General features: G+C 41.7%; 1 protein-coding gene across 1 annotated transcript in view; it reads right to left on the bottom strand.

The window, feature by feature from the left end:
* Positions 1–17,637, bottom strand: part of UGGT2 (UDP-glucose glycoprotein glucosyltransferase 2) — a 262,317-nt gene extending 244,680 nt beyond the window's left edge. The window contains exons 1-2 of the mRNA XM_025364677.1: positions 17,310–17,637; positions 903–985 (exon numbers count right to left, since the gene is read on the bottom strand). Coding sequence (XP_025220462.1) covers positions 903–985; positions 17,310–17,467 — 241 coding nt within the window. The 5' untranslated portion in view covers positions 17,468–17,637. The remainder of the gene's footprint in view (positions 1–902; positions 986–17,309) is intronic.
* Positions 17,638–18,152: the final 515 nt, after the last annotated feature.

Raw genomic sequence — 18,152 nt, forward strand, 5'->3', positions numbered from 1 at the left:
GTCAGTATACATTTGTCCAAACTCATAGAATGTGTAACAACAAGAGTGAACCCTAATGCAAACTATGGACCTTGGGTAATAAGGATCTGTCAAGATAGGTTCATCAACAGATATACATGTACCACACTAGTGAGGGATGTTGGTAACAAGGGAGGCTATTTATGTGTAGGGGAAGGGGGCATATAGGAAATCTGTACTTTCCGTCCAATTTTACTACGAACTTATAACTATTCTAAAAACAAATTAAGTCTACTTTTAAAAAAGAAAAAAATGTGCTATTACTAGACACAAAATTATTATTTCAAAGAATTCTAGGTAAAAAGATAACTGTATCTTAACAATTTTTTGCGGGGGGAGACAAGGTCTCTCTCTGTCACTCAGGTTGGAGTGCAGTGGTACGAACACAGCTCAAACTCCTGGGCTCAAGTGATCCTCCGCCTCAGCCTCGCAAAATGCTGGGATTACAGGTGTGAGCCACCACACCTGGCCAATTTATTTTACTTTTTTATTTTTCTTTTTTAGAAACAGGGTCTTGCTATACTGCCCAGGCTAGTCTCTGACTCCTGGGCTCAAGCAATTCACTGGCCTTGGGCCTTCGAAGTAGCTGCTACTACAGATGCACACCACCATGCCCAGCTAACAATTCTGATTTATTCTTGATGAGAATGCAATACCCAAACATGACTAATTATAAGAGGTATCTTATAATAAAGTATTAAAACCTTATATTTGGAAACAGATGCTTAGAATGGTATCTATTAAAACATATTTTCAAATTTAATGTTAGATTTACTAACCCAGTGAAGTATTCACACTTAAGCATTACCATTAAAAAATAATAAACATTACAATATGTGTACACAAATACAAATCTTACAAGTTAAATTTTACACATCACCTACCTGTTTGCTTATAAATTGCTAATTCTTGCACAGTTTCCAAAAACTGCCAAAATTTTTCATTACTTTCTTCTGCCATAAATTCACTATTAAAAAATAGAAGTAATCAGTTAGTAGACGGAATTTAAAATGGTTTAGATACTATAAACTATACTCAAGAACCAAATTATATCTACAGTAAAAACAAAAACCCCTAAAAATTAATGTCAAATTACTAATTTCCATTTACTATAACACTGGAAAAAATATACACTGATAATTCTTACCTGAGATATCATTCTCAACTATAAACATATACTCATGTCAGGAAAAGGCTTCATGAGAAATTACTTCTGGCTTTTCCTTGTTCTTAGCAACAACTAAAACATTGACAGTTATTGTATCTTGCCATATTAAATGCCACTGAGAAATACAAGAATGATAATTAAGAGAGAACATTATATAAAGGTAAAAAGTAGAAAAAAAGACCACCTGTTTTACATAAACAAAAATTGGTTCTATAAATATTTTACAGAAGTTATATTATCTATTGCCTTTACTTGTCTAGAAAATCTTTTTTATTATTTAAAACAGAAAAGATCTTAATTTTAAAGATAGGAAATCAGTGTATTGCACAATGTCTTTGGCCATAGAGCCCAATGAAATTTCCATGGTATATAAGAAAAAATGGCCAAAGCCATTTAAAGCCTTTTAGAAATAATGAAATAAACGAAAGATTTAGTTCTGCACAGATCAAAACACTAGAGAGCTAAAACAAATAGGGTGAACTATTTAAGCTAGAAACAAAACAGCCACCAAACAGATGGTGCTGATTATCTGTTATTGCCCACCTTATCTTCCTCCCTAGCCTTAGTAAACTTAAACTAATGCTTAAAATAAAAGGAAAGTATTAAGGACACCCACAACGCATACAGATTAACTAATTCTTATGAGTCTGACATGGCCACTAAAAAGGAAAAAGGAAGTGAGAAAGACTGATTAATTCATCAACATAAAAACAACAAGCATAGGAATTTAGAGTAATAACTTCTAGGAATTTAGAATAAGTAACTTCAAATCAACTCTTGCTATTAATGGCACCAAATCAATGACTTGAGAAAGAAAAAACAGGAAAGCTAAAAGCAGAGGAAACAACGGAACACACTAAATAGGACAATGAACTGAAGAAGACAGAGATGGTACAATACCTTAAGTAGGGAGAAAGGCTTAACTGATTTGACCAAACAGTTGCAGACATGCTCATATACTGTGCAACCATAGGTAAAAGACTAGTTCCAAGTACCAAAATCTGTACATCTACCTAAGTCTGATCCTTCTAAGTGATCGCCTTAAGAAAGTGTTCCAGCTAACAAGGGAAGTGAAGTACCTCTTCAAGGAGAACTACAAACCGCTGCTCAAGGAAATCAGAGACGACACAAATGGAAAAACATTCCATGCTCATGGATAGAAGAATTGATTTTGTGAAAATGGCCATACTGCCCAAAGTAATTTATAGATTCAATGCTATTCTCGTTAAACTGATGGCAGCAGTGACCCGTCTAGAGTGGCTGCTGCAAAAACGCCAGCTGCAGCAAGGGAGACATGGCCAGGGTTGTGTATTCCATGGAGCTGGTGGGAGCAGGGAACAGGTGAAAAGTCCCATCCCCTTCTGAGCTGGCAGGGTGGAAGGCCCGCACTTCCCAGGCACAGCTGTCCAGACCTGGACATCCCTGTGCTCTTGGGGACTGGAGGCAGGTAGGAGCCCACGCCTCCTACTGAGTTGGCTGAGTGGGAGCCCCGCACTCCCTGGGTGCAGCTGCAACCACCCACCTGCAGCTGTGGACCCAGGAATCCCTGCACTCTTAGGGGTCTGAAAAGCCCCCTGTACACCACAGGCTCAAAAGTGCCTGCTCCTCCTGCCTGGCCTCTCCCTGCTCCCGACCCCTGCTCCAATTGTGGAACAAAGTTGCGCCTGAGCCCAGAAGCTGTCACAACCCAGCTGGGTGTGCATGTGTTTGGGGTAGTGCTGACATGCCAGCCCCCTACCACCTCAGCCCCCGCCAGACTTTGGGCACCAATGGGCATGGGAGGGAGGCCGAGATGGGTCTGGGGACAGCTTGGCACAGGCCTGAAAGTACACCATGATGCAAATAGCCTGGGTGCCATGGACACAGTAGATGGCAGGTTAATGGTGGCAGGGAGCAGATGGGCAAAATGGGATGGGTGCCCGGTGAAGCCTCACCTTCAACCTAAGGACAACCTGAAGCCTGGGGGCTGGGCTACCTGTTCCACAGACTGGAGTGAGAATTTACGATGTTTTATTCTGGGCCTACCCAGGGCCTCCCAAGGACCAATCAGCACACATTTCCTCCCCTCTGAAGCCCATAAAAACCCCAGACTCAGCCAAACTCAGGCAGATGATGGGATGACCTGCCTGTGGATAGGAGCTACCCATTCCAGGTGTCCTCTCCCAGACATCAGGACGACGTGACTGCAGGTAGAAGCTAGCCACTCCATTTCTCCTCTCTGCTGAGGGCTGCAGACTCAACAGAATGACCTGCCTGTGAAAAGGAGCTACCCACTCCAGGTCTCCTCTCTAGCGACAGCTGCACTCATCAGAATGACCTGACAGCAGAAAGGAGTTACCAACTTCAGTTCTCCTGAGAGCTGTACTGCCTCTCAATAAAGCACCTCTTTGCCTTGCTTACCTTCCAGTCGTCTACATACCTCATTCTTCCTGAACATGCAACAAGAACTCGGAACCCACCAAATGGCAGGACTGAAAGAGGTGAAACACAAACAGGGCTGAAACACAAACAGGGCTGAAACACAAACAGGGCTGAAACACGCACCCCACTCACTACATTGCAGGCAACGAAAAGGAGAGAAGAGCTGCACCCCTTCGGAGAGCCCAGACCTACAGGCTCCGTGAGCCAGAGCTGTGACACTCTCTTTGGGGTTGTGTGGTTCCTGGTATCTCCAAGCTTCCAGGTGCCATTGCATTCCACAGTGCCTGCAGTGGAAGCCACCTGCAGTATGTCTGGTCGAACAACAGTCTTGTACAAAGCGGGCGCCTATGCAAGTACCCAGAGCTGCCCACCCCACTGCAGCCAGCATTCCTGGCTGTGCGCAGTGGCCGGACCCTGTGCTTGCTCACACACTCATCGCCACCCTGCACCTGGCTCGCCCTTGGCAGGCGTGGGATCCAGGCCAGTAGCACAAGCTGAGCATAGCCTGCCGGGTCGAGTGGACAAAGCGAGCACAATAGGCCTGAGCAAAACTCAGGCAAAGGTGCTACCAGCCATAGAGGTTTCCGGCTGGCAAAGCGAAAACCCTTATCACAGGATCCTTATCCTGTAACAAAACTACCATTGACAATCTTCACAGAATTAGAAAAAAATGAGAAAGAGCCCAAATAGCCAAGACAACCCTCAGCAAAAAGAATAAAGCTAGAGGCATCATGCTACCCAACTTCAACCTATACTACAAGGTTACAGTAACCAATACAGGATGGTACTGGTACAAGGACATACCCATGGATCAATGGAACAGAATAGAGAACTCAGAAATAAGACTGCACATCTACAAGCATCTGATCTTTGATAAATCTGACAAAAACAAGCAATGAAAGAATTCCCTATTTAATAAATGGTTCTGGGATAACTGGCTAGCCATATGCAGAAAACTGAAACTGGACCCCTTCCTTATACAAAAATTAACTCAAGATGAATTAGACTTAAACGTAAAACCTAAAATTATAAAAACCCTATAAGAAAATCTAAGCAATACAATTCAGGACACAGACATGAGCAACGATTTCATGATGAAAATGCCAAGAGCAACTGCAACAAAAGCAAAAATTGACAAATGGAATCTATTTAAGCTAAAGAGTTTCTGCACAACAAAAACTATCATCAGAGTGAACAGACAACCTACAGAATGGGAGAAAATTTCTGCAATATATCCATCTGACAAAGGTCTAATATGCAAAATCCACAATATGCAAAACAAATTGACAAGAAAAAACAAACGACCCCATTAAAAAGTAGGCAAAGGACATGAATAGACACTTATTAAAATAAAACATTCATGTGCCAACAAACATGAAAAAAAGCTCCACATCACTGATCATTAGAGAAATGCAAATCAAAACCACAATAAGATACTATCTCACACCAGTCAGAATGGTGATTATTAAGAAGTCAAGAACCAACAGATGCTGGCAAGGTTGTGGAGAAAAAGAAATGCTTTACACTCAACCATTGTAAAAGACAGTGTTGTGATTCCTCAAAGATCTAGAAGCAGAAATACCATTTGACCCAGCAATCCCATTACTGGGTATATACCCAAAGGAATATAAATCATATTATAAATATACATGCACACATATGTTCACTGCAGTACTATTCACAATAGCAAAGACGTAGAATCAACCTGTATCCCCATCAATGATAGACTGAATAAAGAAAATGTGGTATATATACACTATGGAATACTATGCAGCCATAAAATGAACAAGATCATGTCCTTTGCAGGAACATGGATGGAGCTAGAAGTCATTATCCTCAGCAAACTAATGCAGAAACAGAAAACCAAACACCGCATGTTCTCACTTACAAGAGGGAGCTGAATGATGAGAACACATGGACACATAGTGGGTAACACCACACTGGGGCCTGTTAGAAAGGTGCAAGGGGACGGAGAGCATCAGGAAGAAAGCTAATGAATGCTGGGCTTCATACCCAGGTGATAGTTTGATGTGTGCAGCAAACCACCATGGCACACATTTACCTATGTAACAAACCTGCACATCCTGTACACGTACCCTGGAACTTAAAAGTTGAAGAAAAAAAAAGTATTCACTTAAACTTATCCCTTCAATACACCACTGCTCTAAGCACTTTTGGAACTCTTCTGGAATCTCAGAGGCCATTTGCTGGTAACTCATTATTAATCACTGAGGAGGAAACATCCTTGAGACCATCTAAACCAGTTCTGCACCTGGTAAAAGGTAAGATATTACCTTTGAACAACGTTTTTGTTTGTTTGTTTAGGACAGCATCTCCCTTTGTCACACAGGCTGGAGTGCAGTGGTGCAAACATGGCTTACTTGAGCCTGGGAGGTCTCAAGCGATCCTCCCACTGCAGCCACTCAAGTAGCTGAGACTACAGGCACATGCCACCATGCCCACCCAGTTCATTCTTTTGGACAAAGTTTTTTTAAAGGTAACAAACTGGCATTTCCAATTGTTCACTTGCCTTATAAAATATATGGCCCGAAATAACTATATTTCTTCAAAAAATTCCATCCAAAGTTATTTCTATAAAAGGTGTTTTTATACGCACTAAAGAATTTGACAGCAATTATAAGTGGAATTTCAAAAATATTTTCAATAAGATCAACACAAGTAGAATAAATGCAGTTCAGATATACAAATTAAGGTATACATGTTGTAAAATGCTAGGCTCTTCTGCCTATAATCACCTCTAGCCAATGTTGTTTTTTAAGACGGAGTCTCGCTCTGTCGCCCAGGCTGGAGTGCAGGCGCAATCTCGGCTCACTGCAACCTCCGCCTCCCTGATTCAAACAATTCTCCTGCCTCAGCCTCCTGAGTAGCTAGGATTACAGGCATGTGCCTCCACACCTGACTACTTTTAGTATTTTTAGTAGAGACAGGGTTTCACCATGTTGGCCAGGCTGGTCTCAAATTCCTGACCTCATGATCCACCCGCATCGGCCTCCAAAAGTGCTGGGATTACAGGTGTGAGCCACTGCGCTTGGCCGCAAATTTTATTATAAATTTCTTTATACGGGGGACATACCTCATTCACTTCCTATATAGGACTATACTCAAGTTATGCACTCAAATTTCCAGGATGAACTGAAAAATACCTGTGTGTGTGTGCACGTGCATGTGTATATACACACACATATATACACACACACACATATATACACACATATATATACACATACATGTATCTATATACACAAACACATTTACAGATTTTGGTTGGGAAGCTCAATTTCTGGATTTAAAGCATTATTCTTAGAAATTTCCCTTACTTGCTCTCACATTATTTTCCTTAAGTTCCTATCTGCCCAGCTCCTTCAACCTATTCAATGCTCTTCAATTCTTCCACTTCCACACTTACTCTTCTCAACCTCTTTGATTTTCCTACAATTTTGATTTAAGAGAAACATAAACAAATTGAAGGACAGCAGAATAACGAACTGTACAAAATAAAATTTTGGAAGTGCAGTAGTTGAAGAAACTACGGGCTTTTGGCCTGCTACTCTCAGACAATGTGTCACACACAGAAACAGATTTGGTTCTGAAAGAGAGGATCAGTAGATAAAAGGTATAGAGAGAAAGATTTTAGTGTATATAATAAAGGACCTCCTACAATTCTGATTTGTTTACAACAAAACAATAAGGCACATGAGATAACACTGAGCATCCTCTCTAGATTTTCCAAGGACAAACTAGTTTCCACAAGTAAGGTATATTGTAGAGGTAATTCTGACGGTGGCTTAAAGTATACCTTTTCCTACAAAAAGTATCTTTTGTTGAATTAGCATTATTGAGTGCCTAACTTTTGTGTACTGTACCTTGGCAAAATAAACATGAATAACAACCAGTTTTGTCTCTGAGGCTCACATTTTAACAACAGAGATTAGCATATATGATACCTTACAATAAGGATTCTTACAGAAATACTGGCCAAATGTTATGAGAGAATAACAGAAAGTTATTAATTTTGTCATGGGAAAGTATCAGGCAAGACAGAGTAATATGGTATGCCCACAAGTCATTATCAATGAGGAAGACTATAATAGAATGATATATTACTATCCTAGGGCTACTACACCATTACCCAAGGATCCTCTACACATATTTCCTGGATAACCCCATGTTTATACTGGGCTTCTGCTGTGATAGTTGAGTGGATTCATGAATCACAGGTCTAACCTATTCAGCAAGAGAAATTTATTCTCTCATAGTTCTGGAGGCCAAAAGTCTGAAGTCAAGGTTTGAGCAGAGTTAATGCAAAAGATTCTAAAAGCTGCCCTTTTTTTGTTGGGGGCATCATTCAAGCCACCCTCTAGCCCCCAACAACCTCCAAAAACTCAACCAATTACAGCATCAATTCTAAGTCCAAAATCTCATGTAAGTATCATCAACTCCATTTACAAATTTTATCATCTAAATCACGTATGGGTGACACTCTGGGTATGATCCATCTTGGGGCAAAATTCTCCCCTGTCCATCTGTGAAACTAGAAAACAAGTTATATTTCCAAAATGCAATGGTGAGACAGGCACAGGATGGACGCTCTAATTCTCAGAGGGAAAAAATAGAAGGAATAAAGGGGTCACTGGTCGCAGGCAAGTTCAAAATCCAGCAGGGCAAATTTCCATTATGTTCCAAAGCCTGAGAATAACTCTCTGTGGCCTGATGCTTCACCCTCTGTGCTGCCTGCCATGGTTCTGTCTGCAGAGTTATTCTTTCTTTCTTGAAAGGGCAGCACAATCTTTACGGCCAAGTAGCTCTATCAGTCAATTTCCTGCCTGTAGAATTTTGGAAGTCCAACAGCCTTCTTTCGTTTTGTCTTGTCTGTCTCTTTTGGCCCAAGATGGCAGTGTTTCTAATACATTCCCAAAATCTTTGTAAGACTATTGTATATCTCACCATGAACCACATCATTACCCAAAGATCCTCCCCAGATCCTTCCTGGATATCCCCATCTTCTTTATACCAAGCTTCTGCTGAGATGGTTGAGGGGACCCATGAATCACATGCTTAACCCATTCAGCAAAAGGTCGTCCTGCCAGGTTCCTGTCTTTCCAGAGCACCCATTCCTAACGCTGAGTTTCCTAGTTGTAGCACACTTTACGATCTGGATAGGCTGAGAACCTCCTAAATCAAGTGTTGGATCCTTTTTCCCTATCTGTTCCTTTTTAAATTTATCTCTTTCTCTCATTTTAATATAAGCAACAAGGAGAAACCAAGCAGCACTTCTAACGCTTTGCTTGGAAATCTTCTCAGTTCATACCCAAGTTCACCACTTTCAAGATATTTTCCACAAACTGTAGAAACCAAGTCAGCCAGTATTCTATCACTACATAACAAGGGTTACCTTTCTTCTAGATTCCAATATAGTGTCTCTCACACTTCTGAGTGCGGCCTTCTGAGCTGCAGCCACAACAGACTTCAATGTTCATATTTCTACTGGAATTCTCTTCAGGATGATGTAAGTATTCTCTCTAATGACAGAAGTTTTTTTCAATTATGCCCTTTAATCTCTTCTAAGCCCTCAGCAGAATCACCCTTAATGTCCAGATTTCTGCAGTCTCCTCAAGGCAGTGTAGGCTTTTAATACCAAAACTTCTCAAAATTATTCTAGCCTCTGCCCAACTCCACAGCTACTTCTACATTTTGGAGTATTTATTACAGCAGCACCCAACTTTTTGGTCCAAAATCTGTATTAGTTTCCTAGATCTGTTTAATAAATTATGAAAAATTTGGTGACTTAAAACAGAAACTTATTCTCTCACAATTCTGGAGGCCAGAAGTCCAAAATCAAGGTGTTGGCAAGGCTGTGCTCCCTCGGAAGGCTCTAAGGGAGAACTCTTCCATTCTGGTGGCTTCAGCTGTTCCTTGGCTTGAGGCTGCCTAACTCCAATTTCTAACTTCACATGGTCTTCTCCTTTTTGCCTGTGTCTTCTCTTCTTCTGTCTCTCAAAATGACATTGGATTTGGGGCCCATCTGGATAATCCAAGATGATCTCATCTCAAGATCCTTACTTACATTAACAAAGACATTCTTCCAAATGAGGTAACATTCACAGGTTCTGGGAGTTAGGATGTGGACATACCTTTTTGGGGGCCAGCATTCAACCTACTACAGATGCCCCTTGACTTAGATGGAGTTACCTCCCAATAAACCCATTCTAAGTTGTAAATACTATAAGTAAAAAATGCATTTAATACCCTGGTAAACCCATAGTTAAGTAAAAAAATCCTAAATTGAACCATGATAAGTTGGGGACCATTTGTACAAGTGATGAGATTTGTAAATCAGACTGGGGCCAGACTGTGAAGGACCTTAAGGAGCATCACACAGCAGTTCCAACTCTAAGACTCTTGAGGCAAATGTAAAGCCAGACACTGTTAACAAGCAGTCTAAGGCTGCAGGAAGTTAGACTGATTTGGAGCTAAGTGTGAGACCAGATCTACGCAAACAAACACTGGAGAAAGGATAAAGGAAGGGGATCAAAACTAAGCTAGAATCAGGTATTCAATAAAAACCGTTTTAGCCTCCCACTCAAATGGACAGAGCAGCGTGCGGAGTCTTGCATTCTGAACTTCTGCTCTAGAACTACTGCAGGAATACATCAGAAAAGCCAAGAGAACCCACAGACCCTCTGAAGGAAGTGCATTGCTCCTGTGGGACCTGGGAGATACTCCAAATACTCTGAGTACCCAAACTGTGAGAGTGGGAAAGGGGGACTGTCTGCCCCCAAACACACACCCTCACTGGGGAACCCGAAGGTGTATATCACTGGAGAAGATTCTGATCTTACCTGGAGCTGAGTCAATTTAAAGAGCCAAGCAAAATACAGGAGTAGAAGAAGCAGTGGAAAAAGCCCGGTGGACGCTCTGGGTCCCCTAGGAAGCTATTTCTGCCTTGCCTCACAGGGCTCCTTGGGTAGGGCTGCCAGAGGCACTGGGAAGAGGCTACAGGGAGAAGGAAACCTCCAGCTAAATCTTGTAACAATTCCAACTGAACAAGAAATCTCCTGGCCAGAACTTGGGGGAGGGCATGAATCTGGTGTGCCAACTCCATAGGTAGGGAAGCATGACAGTCCTATTTGCATTTGCAGCTGGGAGGCTGGTAGCCTGGGGCAAGTTCTCAGCCCCACCACCTGGAAACAGACTCAGTGCTGTTGGGTGGGGCACGGAGTGAGTGAGACTGGCCTTTTGGGTTACACGGGAGCTGGGTGAGGCCTGTGACTGTAGGCTTTCCCCCACTTCCCTGACAACCTGCATGACAAAGCAGAGGCAGCCATAATCCTCCCAGGAATATAACTCCATTGACCTGGGAATCGCACCACCATCCCCCACAGCAGTTGCAACAAGACCGACCCAAGGAGAGTCTGAGCCCAGACATGCCCTAGCCATGACCCCATCTGATAGTCCTTCCCTACTCACCATGGTAGCTGAAGACAAAGGGCATATACTCTTGGGAGTTCTAGGGCCCGCCCACTGCCTGATCCTCCCCATACTACCACAGCTGATGCTCTCTTGAAAGGGCCACCTCCCTGCAGAAGGCCAATCAGCACAAAAATAGCGCATTAAACAACAAAAAGTGAGGCCCCTCAGAGAGTCCATTTCACCCCCCTGCCACCTTCAGCAAAGCAGTGCTGGTATCCACAGCTAAGAGACCCACAGACAGTTCACAGGACTCCGTGGAGACAATTCCCAGTACCAGCCCAGAGCCTGTTAGACCTACTGGGTAGATAGATCCAGAAGAGAGATAACAATCTCTACAGCTTGGCTCTCAAGAAGCCACATCTGTAGGAAAAGAAGGAGAGTACTACATCAAGGAAACACCCCATGGGACAAAAGAATCTGAACAACAGCCTTGAGCCCTAGACCTTCCCTCTGACAGAGCTACCCAAATGAGAAGGAACCAGAAAATAACTCTAGTACTATGACAAAACAAGGTTCTTTAACACCCACCAAAAAATCTCACTCACCAGCAATAGATCCAAACCAAGGTGAAATGCCTAATTTACCTGAAAAGAATTCAGATGGACAGTTATTAAGCTAATCAAGGAGGCACCAGAGAAAGGCAAAGCCCAATTTAAGGAAATCAAAAAAATGATACAAGAAATGAGGGGAGAAATTTTCAGTGAAATAGCATAAATAAAAACAATCAAAACTTCAGGAAACAATGGACGCACTTATAGAAATGTAAAATGCTCTAGAGAGTTTCAGCAATAGAATTGAACAAGCAGGAGAAAGAACTTCAGAGCTCAAGGACAAGATTTTTGAATTAACCCAATGCAACAAAGAAAAAAGAATAAGAAAATATGAACAAAGCCTCCAAGAAGTCTGGGATTATGTTAAATGACCAAACCTAAGAATAATCAGTGTTCCCGAGGAAATCTAAAAGTTTGGAAAACATATTTGGGGGAATAATTGAGGAAAACTTCCCCACCCTTTCTAGAGGACCTAGACATCCAAATACAAGAAGTTCAAAGAACACCTGGGAAAATCAACACAAAAAGATCATCGCCTAGGCACATAGACATCAGGTTATCCAAAGTTAAGATGAAGGAAAGAATCTTAAGAGCTGTGAGGCAAAAACACCAGGTAACCTACAAAGGAAAACCTATCAGATTAACAGCAGATTTCTCAGCAGAAACCTACAAACTAGAAGGGATTGGGTCCCTACCTGCTGCCTCTTAAAACAATTATCAGTCAAGGATTCTGTATCCAGCAAAACTAATCTTTATAAATGAAGGAAAAATAGTATTTTCCAGACAAAAAAAATGCTGAATTTGCCACTACCAATCCAGCACCACAAGAACTGCTAAAAGGAGCTCTAAATCTTGAAACAAATCATGGAAATAAATCAAAACAGAACCTCTTAAAACATAAATCTCACAGGACCTATAAAACAAAAATACAATTAAAAAAGTAAGGTATACAGGCAACAAATAGCACAATGAATAGAATGGTACCTCACATCTCAATACTAACATTGAATGTAAAGGGCCTAGATGCTCCACTTAAAAGGTACAGAATTGTAAAATGGATAAGAATTCACCAACCAACCATCTGCTGTCTTCAAGAGACTTACCTATCACCTAAGGACTCACATAAACTTAAGGTAGAGGGGTGGAAAAAGATATTCCATGCAAATGGACACCAAAAGCGAGCAAGAGTAGCTATTCTTATGAGATAAACGTTAAAGCAACAGCAGTTAAAAAAGACAAAGAGGGACATTATATAACGATAAAAGCCCTTGTCCAACAGGAAAATATTACAAACCTAAATATACATGCAACTAACAGTGGAGCTCCCAAATTTATAAAACAATTACTACTAGACTCAAGAAATGAGATACACAGTAACAAAATAATAGTGGGGGACTTCAATACTCCACTGATAGCACTAGACAGGTCATTGAGAGAAAGTCAACAAAGAAACAATGGATTGAAACTATACCCTGGAAAAAAACGGACTAAACAGATATTTACAGAAGATTCTACCCAACCACCACAGAATATATATTCTATTCATTATCAGTGCATGAAACTTTTTCCAAGATAGACCATCGATAGGCCACAAATCAAGCCTCAATAAATTTAAGAAAACTGACATTATATCAAACACTCTCTCAGACCTCAGACCACAGTGGAATAAAACTGAAAATCAACCCCAAAAGGAACCTTCAAAACCATGCAAATACATGGAAATTAAATAACATTCTCCTGAATAAGTCAACAATGAAATCCAGATGGAAATTAAAAATCTGTTCAAACTGAACAAAACAGTGACACAACCTATCAAAACCTCTGGGATACAGCAAAGGCTGTGCTAAGGGGAAAGTTCATAGCCCTAAACGCCTACATCAGAAAATCTGAAGGTACACAGACAATCTAAGATTACACCTCAAGGAAGTAAAGAAACAAGAACAAACCAAACCCAATCCCAGCAGAAGAAGGGAAATAACAAAGATTAGAGCAGAACTAAAGGAAATTGGAACCAAAAAAAATACAAAAGATAAATGAAACAAAAAGTTAGTTCTTTGAAAAGATAAATAACATTAATAGACCATTAGCAAGATTAACCAAGAAAGAAAAAGAGAAAATTCAAATAAGCGCAATTAGAAATGAAATGGGAGATATTACAACGGACACCACAGAAATACAAAAGATGATTCAAGGCCACTATGAACACCTTTATGTGCATAAACTAGAAAACCTAAAGGAGATGGATAAATTCCTGGAAAGATACAACCCTCCTAGCTTAAATCAGGAAGAATTAGATACCCTTAACGGACCAATAACAAGCAATGAGATTAAAACTGTAATAAAAAATTATCAACATAAAAACGTCCAGGACTAGACATATTCACGGCCAAATTCTACCAGACATTCAAAGAATTGGTATGAATCATATTGACACTATTCCACAAGACAAAGAGGGAATCCTCCCTAAATTATTCTATGAAGCCAGTATCACCCTAATACCAAAACCAGGAAAAAAACATAACCAAAAAAGGAAACTACTGACCAATATCCCTGATGAACATAGATGCAAAAATCCTTAACAATATACTAGCTAACCGAATCCAACAACATATCAAGAAGATAATCCACCAATATCAAGTGGGTTTCATAACAGGGATGCAGGGATGGTTTAATATACACAAGTCAATAAATGTGATACACCACATTTAAAAACAAAAATTACATGATCATCTCAACAGACTCAGAAAAAGCATTTAACAAAATCCAGCACCCCTTTATGATTAAAACTCTCAACAAAATCAGCATACAAGGGACATACCTCATTGTAATAAAAGCCATCTATAACAAACCCACAGCCAACATAACACTGAATGGGGAAAAGTTTAAAGCATGCCCTCTGAGAACTGGAACAAGACAAGGATGCCTACTCTCACCACTTCTTTTCAACATAGTACTGGGAGTCCTAGTCAGAACAATCAGACAAGAGAAAGAAATAAAGGGCATCCAAATCAACAAAGAGGAAATCAAATTGTCACTGTTAACTGACGATATAATTATATACCCAGAAAACCCTAAAGACTCCTCCAAAAAGCTCCTCGAGCTGATAAAAGAATTCAGCAAAGTTTCCAGACACAAAATTAATGTACACAAGTCAGTACTCTCTTATATACCAACAGCGACCAAGCTGAGAATCTAATCAAGAACTCAACCCCTTTTACAATAGCTCCAACAAAAATAAAATACTTAGGAATATACCTAAAAAAGGAGGTGAAAGACCTCTACAAGGAAAAAAACTACAAAACACTGCTGAAAGAAATCATACACAACACAAACAAATGGAACCATATCCCATGCTCATGGATGGGTAGAATCAATACTGTGAAAATGACTATACTGCCAAAAGCAATCTACAAATTCAATGCAATTCCCATCAAAACACTACTATCATTCTTCACAAAACTAGAAAAAAAATCCTAAAATTCATATGGAACCAAAAAAGAGCCCACATAGCCAAAGCAAGATTAAGCAAAAAGAACAAATCTGGAGGCATCACATTCCCTGATTTCAAACTATACTATAAAGCCATAGTCTCCAAAACAGCATGGTACTGGTGTAAAAACAGGCACATAAACCAATGGAATGTAATAGAGAATCCAGAAACAAACCCAAATACTTACAGCCAACTGATCTTCGACAAAGCAAACAAAAACAAAGTGGGGGAAGGACACTCTATTCAAAAACATGTGCTGGGATACTTGGCAAGCCACATGTAGGAGAATGAAATTGGATTCTTATCTCTCACATTACACAAAAACCAACTCTCAACGGATCAAGGACTTAAATCTAAGACCTGAAACTATAAAAATTATAAAAGATAACATCAGAAAAACCCTTCTAGCATTGGCTTGGGCAAGGATTTCATGACCAAGAACCCCAAAGCAAATGCAATAAAAACAAAGATAAATAGCGGAGACTTAATTAAACTAAAGAGCTTTTGCACGACAAAAGGAACAGTCAGCAGAGTAACCAGACAACCCACAAAATGGGAGAAAATCTTCAAAATCTATACATCTGACAAAGGATTAATATCCAGAATCTACAAGGAACTCAAATCAGCAGGAAAAAAACAGTCCCATTAAAACGTGGGCTAAGGACATGAATAGACAATTCTCAAAAGATATATAAATGGCTAACAAACATGAAAAAATGCTCAACATACTAATGATCAGGGAAACACAAATCAAAACCACAATGCGATACCACCTTACTCCTGTAAGAATGGCCATAATAAAAAAATTTAAAAAAAAAAATAGATGTTGGCATGGATGCAGCCAACAGGGGACACTTCTACACTGCTGGTGGGAATGTAAACTAGTATAACCACTGTGGAAAACAGTGTGGGGAAGTCCTTAAAGTACCAAGAATAGATCTACCATTTGATCCAGCAATCCCACTACTAGGTATCTACCCATAGGAAAAGTCACATGAAAAAGATAGTTGAACATGCATGTTCATACCAGTACAATTCACAAGTGCAAAAATGTTGAACCAATCTAAATACCGATCAATCAACAAGTGGATAAAGAAACTGCAGCATACATACGATGGAATACTACTCTATCATAAAAAGGAATGAATTAATGGCATTCACAGCAACCTGGATGAGATTAGAGACTATTATTCTAAGTGAAGTAAGTAAGGAACGGAAAACCAAATATCTCATGTTCTCACTGATATGTGGGAACTAAGCTATGAGGATGCAAAGGCATAAGAATTACACAATGGACTTCGGGGACTCAGGGGGAAAGGTTGGGAAGAGAGGGAGGGATAAAAGACTACAAATTGGGTGCAGTGTATATACTGCTGGGGTGATGGGTGCACCAAAATCTCACAAATCACCACTGAAGAACTTACGTAACCAAACACCACCTGTTCCCCAATAACCTACAGAAATGAAAAAAAATTTTTAACTATTTTACCATCAAATACATGCAACTTATGTGGAGTGGAGTCTCTTTTTAGGGCCACATGCTGTTGCTGTGGTGCATCCATTAAGTCATTGGTGTAAAACTTCATTTTTGCTAAGAGAAAGAACTTTCTATAATTTTACTCAACTATTGGAATACTAAGGGGCAAAATGCAATAGCTACAAGTTTTGTCCTGCAGAGTAAGTGATGGGTAATGAACTAATTAATGAACTAATTCCGTTGGAAGGGATTCGGGAAAAATATTACCTTGCAGGAAGCTGCCCTCCCCATAGCAAGCCTAGGAGCTGATGGTATGATGTCATCATGACGAAACTAGGTACTTCAAGCACTGTCTGCTGAACAGAACTGCCTACCCCAGTGGAAGCGCTTGCGTTAAGTGCCACGCGTAAATGCTAATACATCCCAACAAATTAAAGCAGAGCAAAGAAGCTTTAAAAACTGTAGGTAAAGTAAGACTTGAGGGGGAAAGGAACTGCAAGTTAGTGCTGCACTGGAACCGAGAAGCCGCCCCCGGTCGGGAGGGAAGGAGGTGGTGATGCTCAGGGCCAGAGCGGGGGCGTCTGGAGAAGCCGGGTGGAAGCGAGGAGACACCCACTGCGAGCACGAAGAGAGCGCGGCTGAGGGTGGCAGCGCGCCCACAGCCGTCCGGACCAGGGCCCGGCCCGTACCCACCTTGCCTCCAGCAGCAGCGGGGTCTCCGGCCACTTCGCGGCCAAGTGGGCCGTCACCGACTTGGACGCGGCGACCGTCCCGGCACCGAGCTGCGAAAGCCACAGCGCGGTAGAGCCCAGGAGCAGCTGCACCACGTTCGTGGCCTTCGCTGGCGCCATGGCACGGAGACAAAAGCGCGAGTCCCTCGGACCCGTCACCCACAGTCTGTGGCCGCCACGCTTCGGCCGGCTCTTCCCGGCGCGCGACTGCCCACTTCCGGTGGGGGGAGCTGGAGTCCGTTACTGGGTGCCGGGTCCGGGCCGGCGCATGCGTGTCCCGCTCCGGCGCGGTTTAGTGGGTGCGGCCTGGTGAGCCCACGCCAGCCGGACACTGGGCCACGTCCGAGCCGCCGGGGCGGCGCCGGGTTGCTGAGCGGCGTCACAGATGCTCCCGCGGGTCCGCTCCCGGGACCCTGGGTTCTCGGACAGAGGCCTTGGGACACTGGGCGGGAAGCGGGCTCTCCAGACCGAACTAGGGCTGGCAAGAGCTGCCGAAATCTGGAAGCAAAGTCAGGACTACTTGGATATTGTCCACCTTTTACATAGGAGGAAAATAAGGCCTGTAAAAGTTGAAGTCCCCACCTCACGCAGTTCTCAAGTGTTACTACAGATTGGAATCACCTGGGAGAGCTTTTAGACCGCCGCCGCCAAGGCCACGCCCCATTCCTGAGAATCTCGGGACCGGGGTGAGATGCGGCATCAATAGTGTTATTTAAAATCCGCAGGTGATTCCAGTGTCCAATCATGTTAGGAAACCCGTGACTTACGGGTGGCTCTCAAACCGAATCACTTGCTTGTTAAAACA

Source organism: Theropithecus gelada, chromosome 17 (assembly GCF_003255815.1).
Source record: "Theropithecus gelada isolate Dixy chromosome 17, Tgel_1.0, whole genome shotgun sequence".
Lineage (NCBI taxonomy): Eukaryota > Metazoa > Chordata > Mammalia > Primates > Cercopithecidae > Theropithecus > Theropithecus gelada.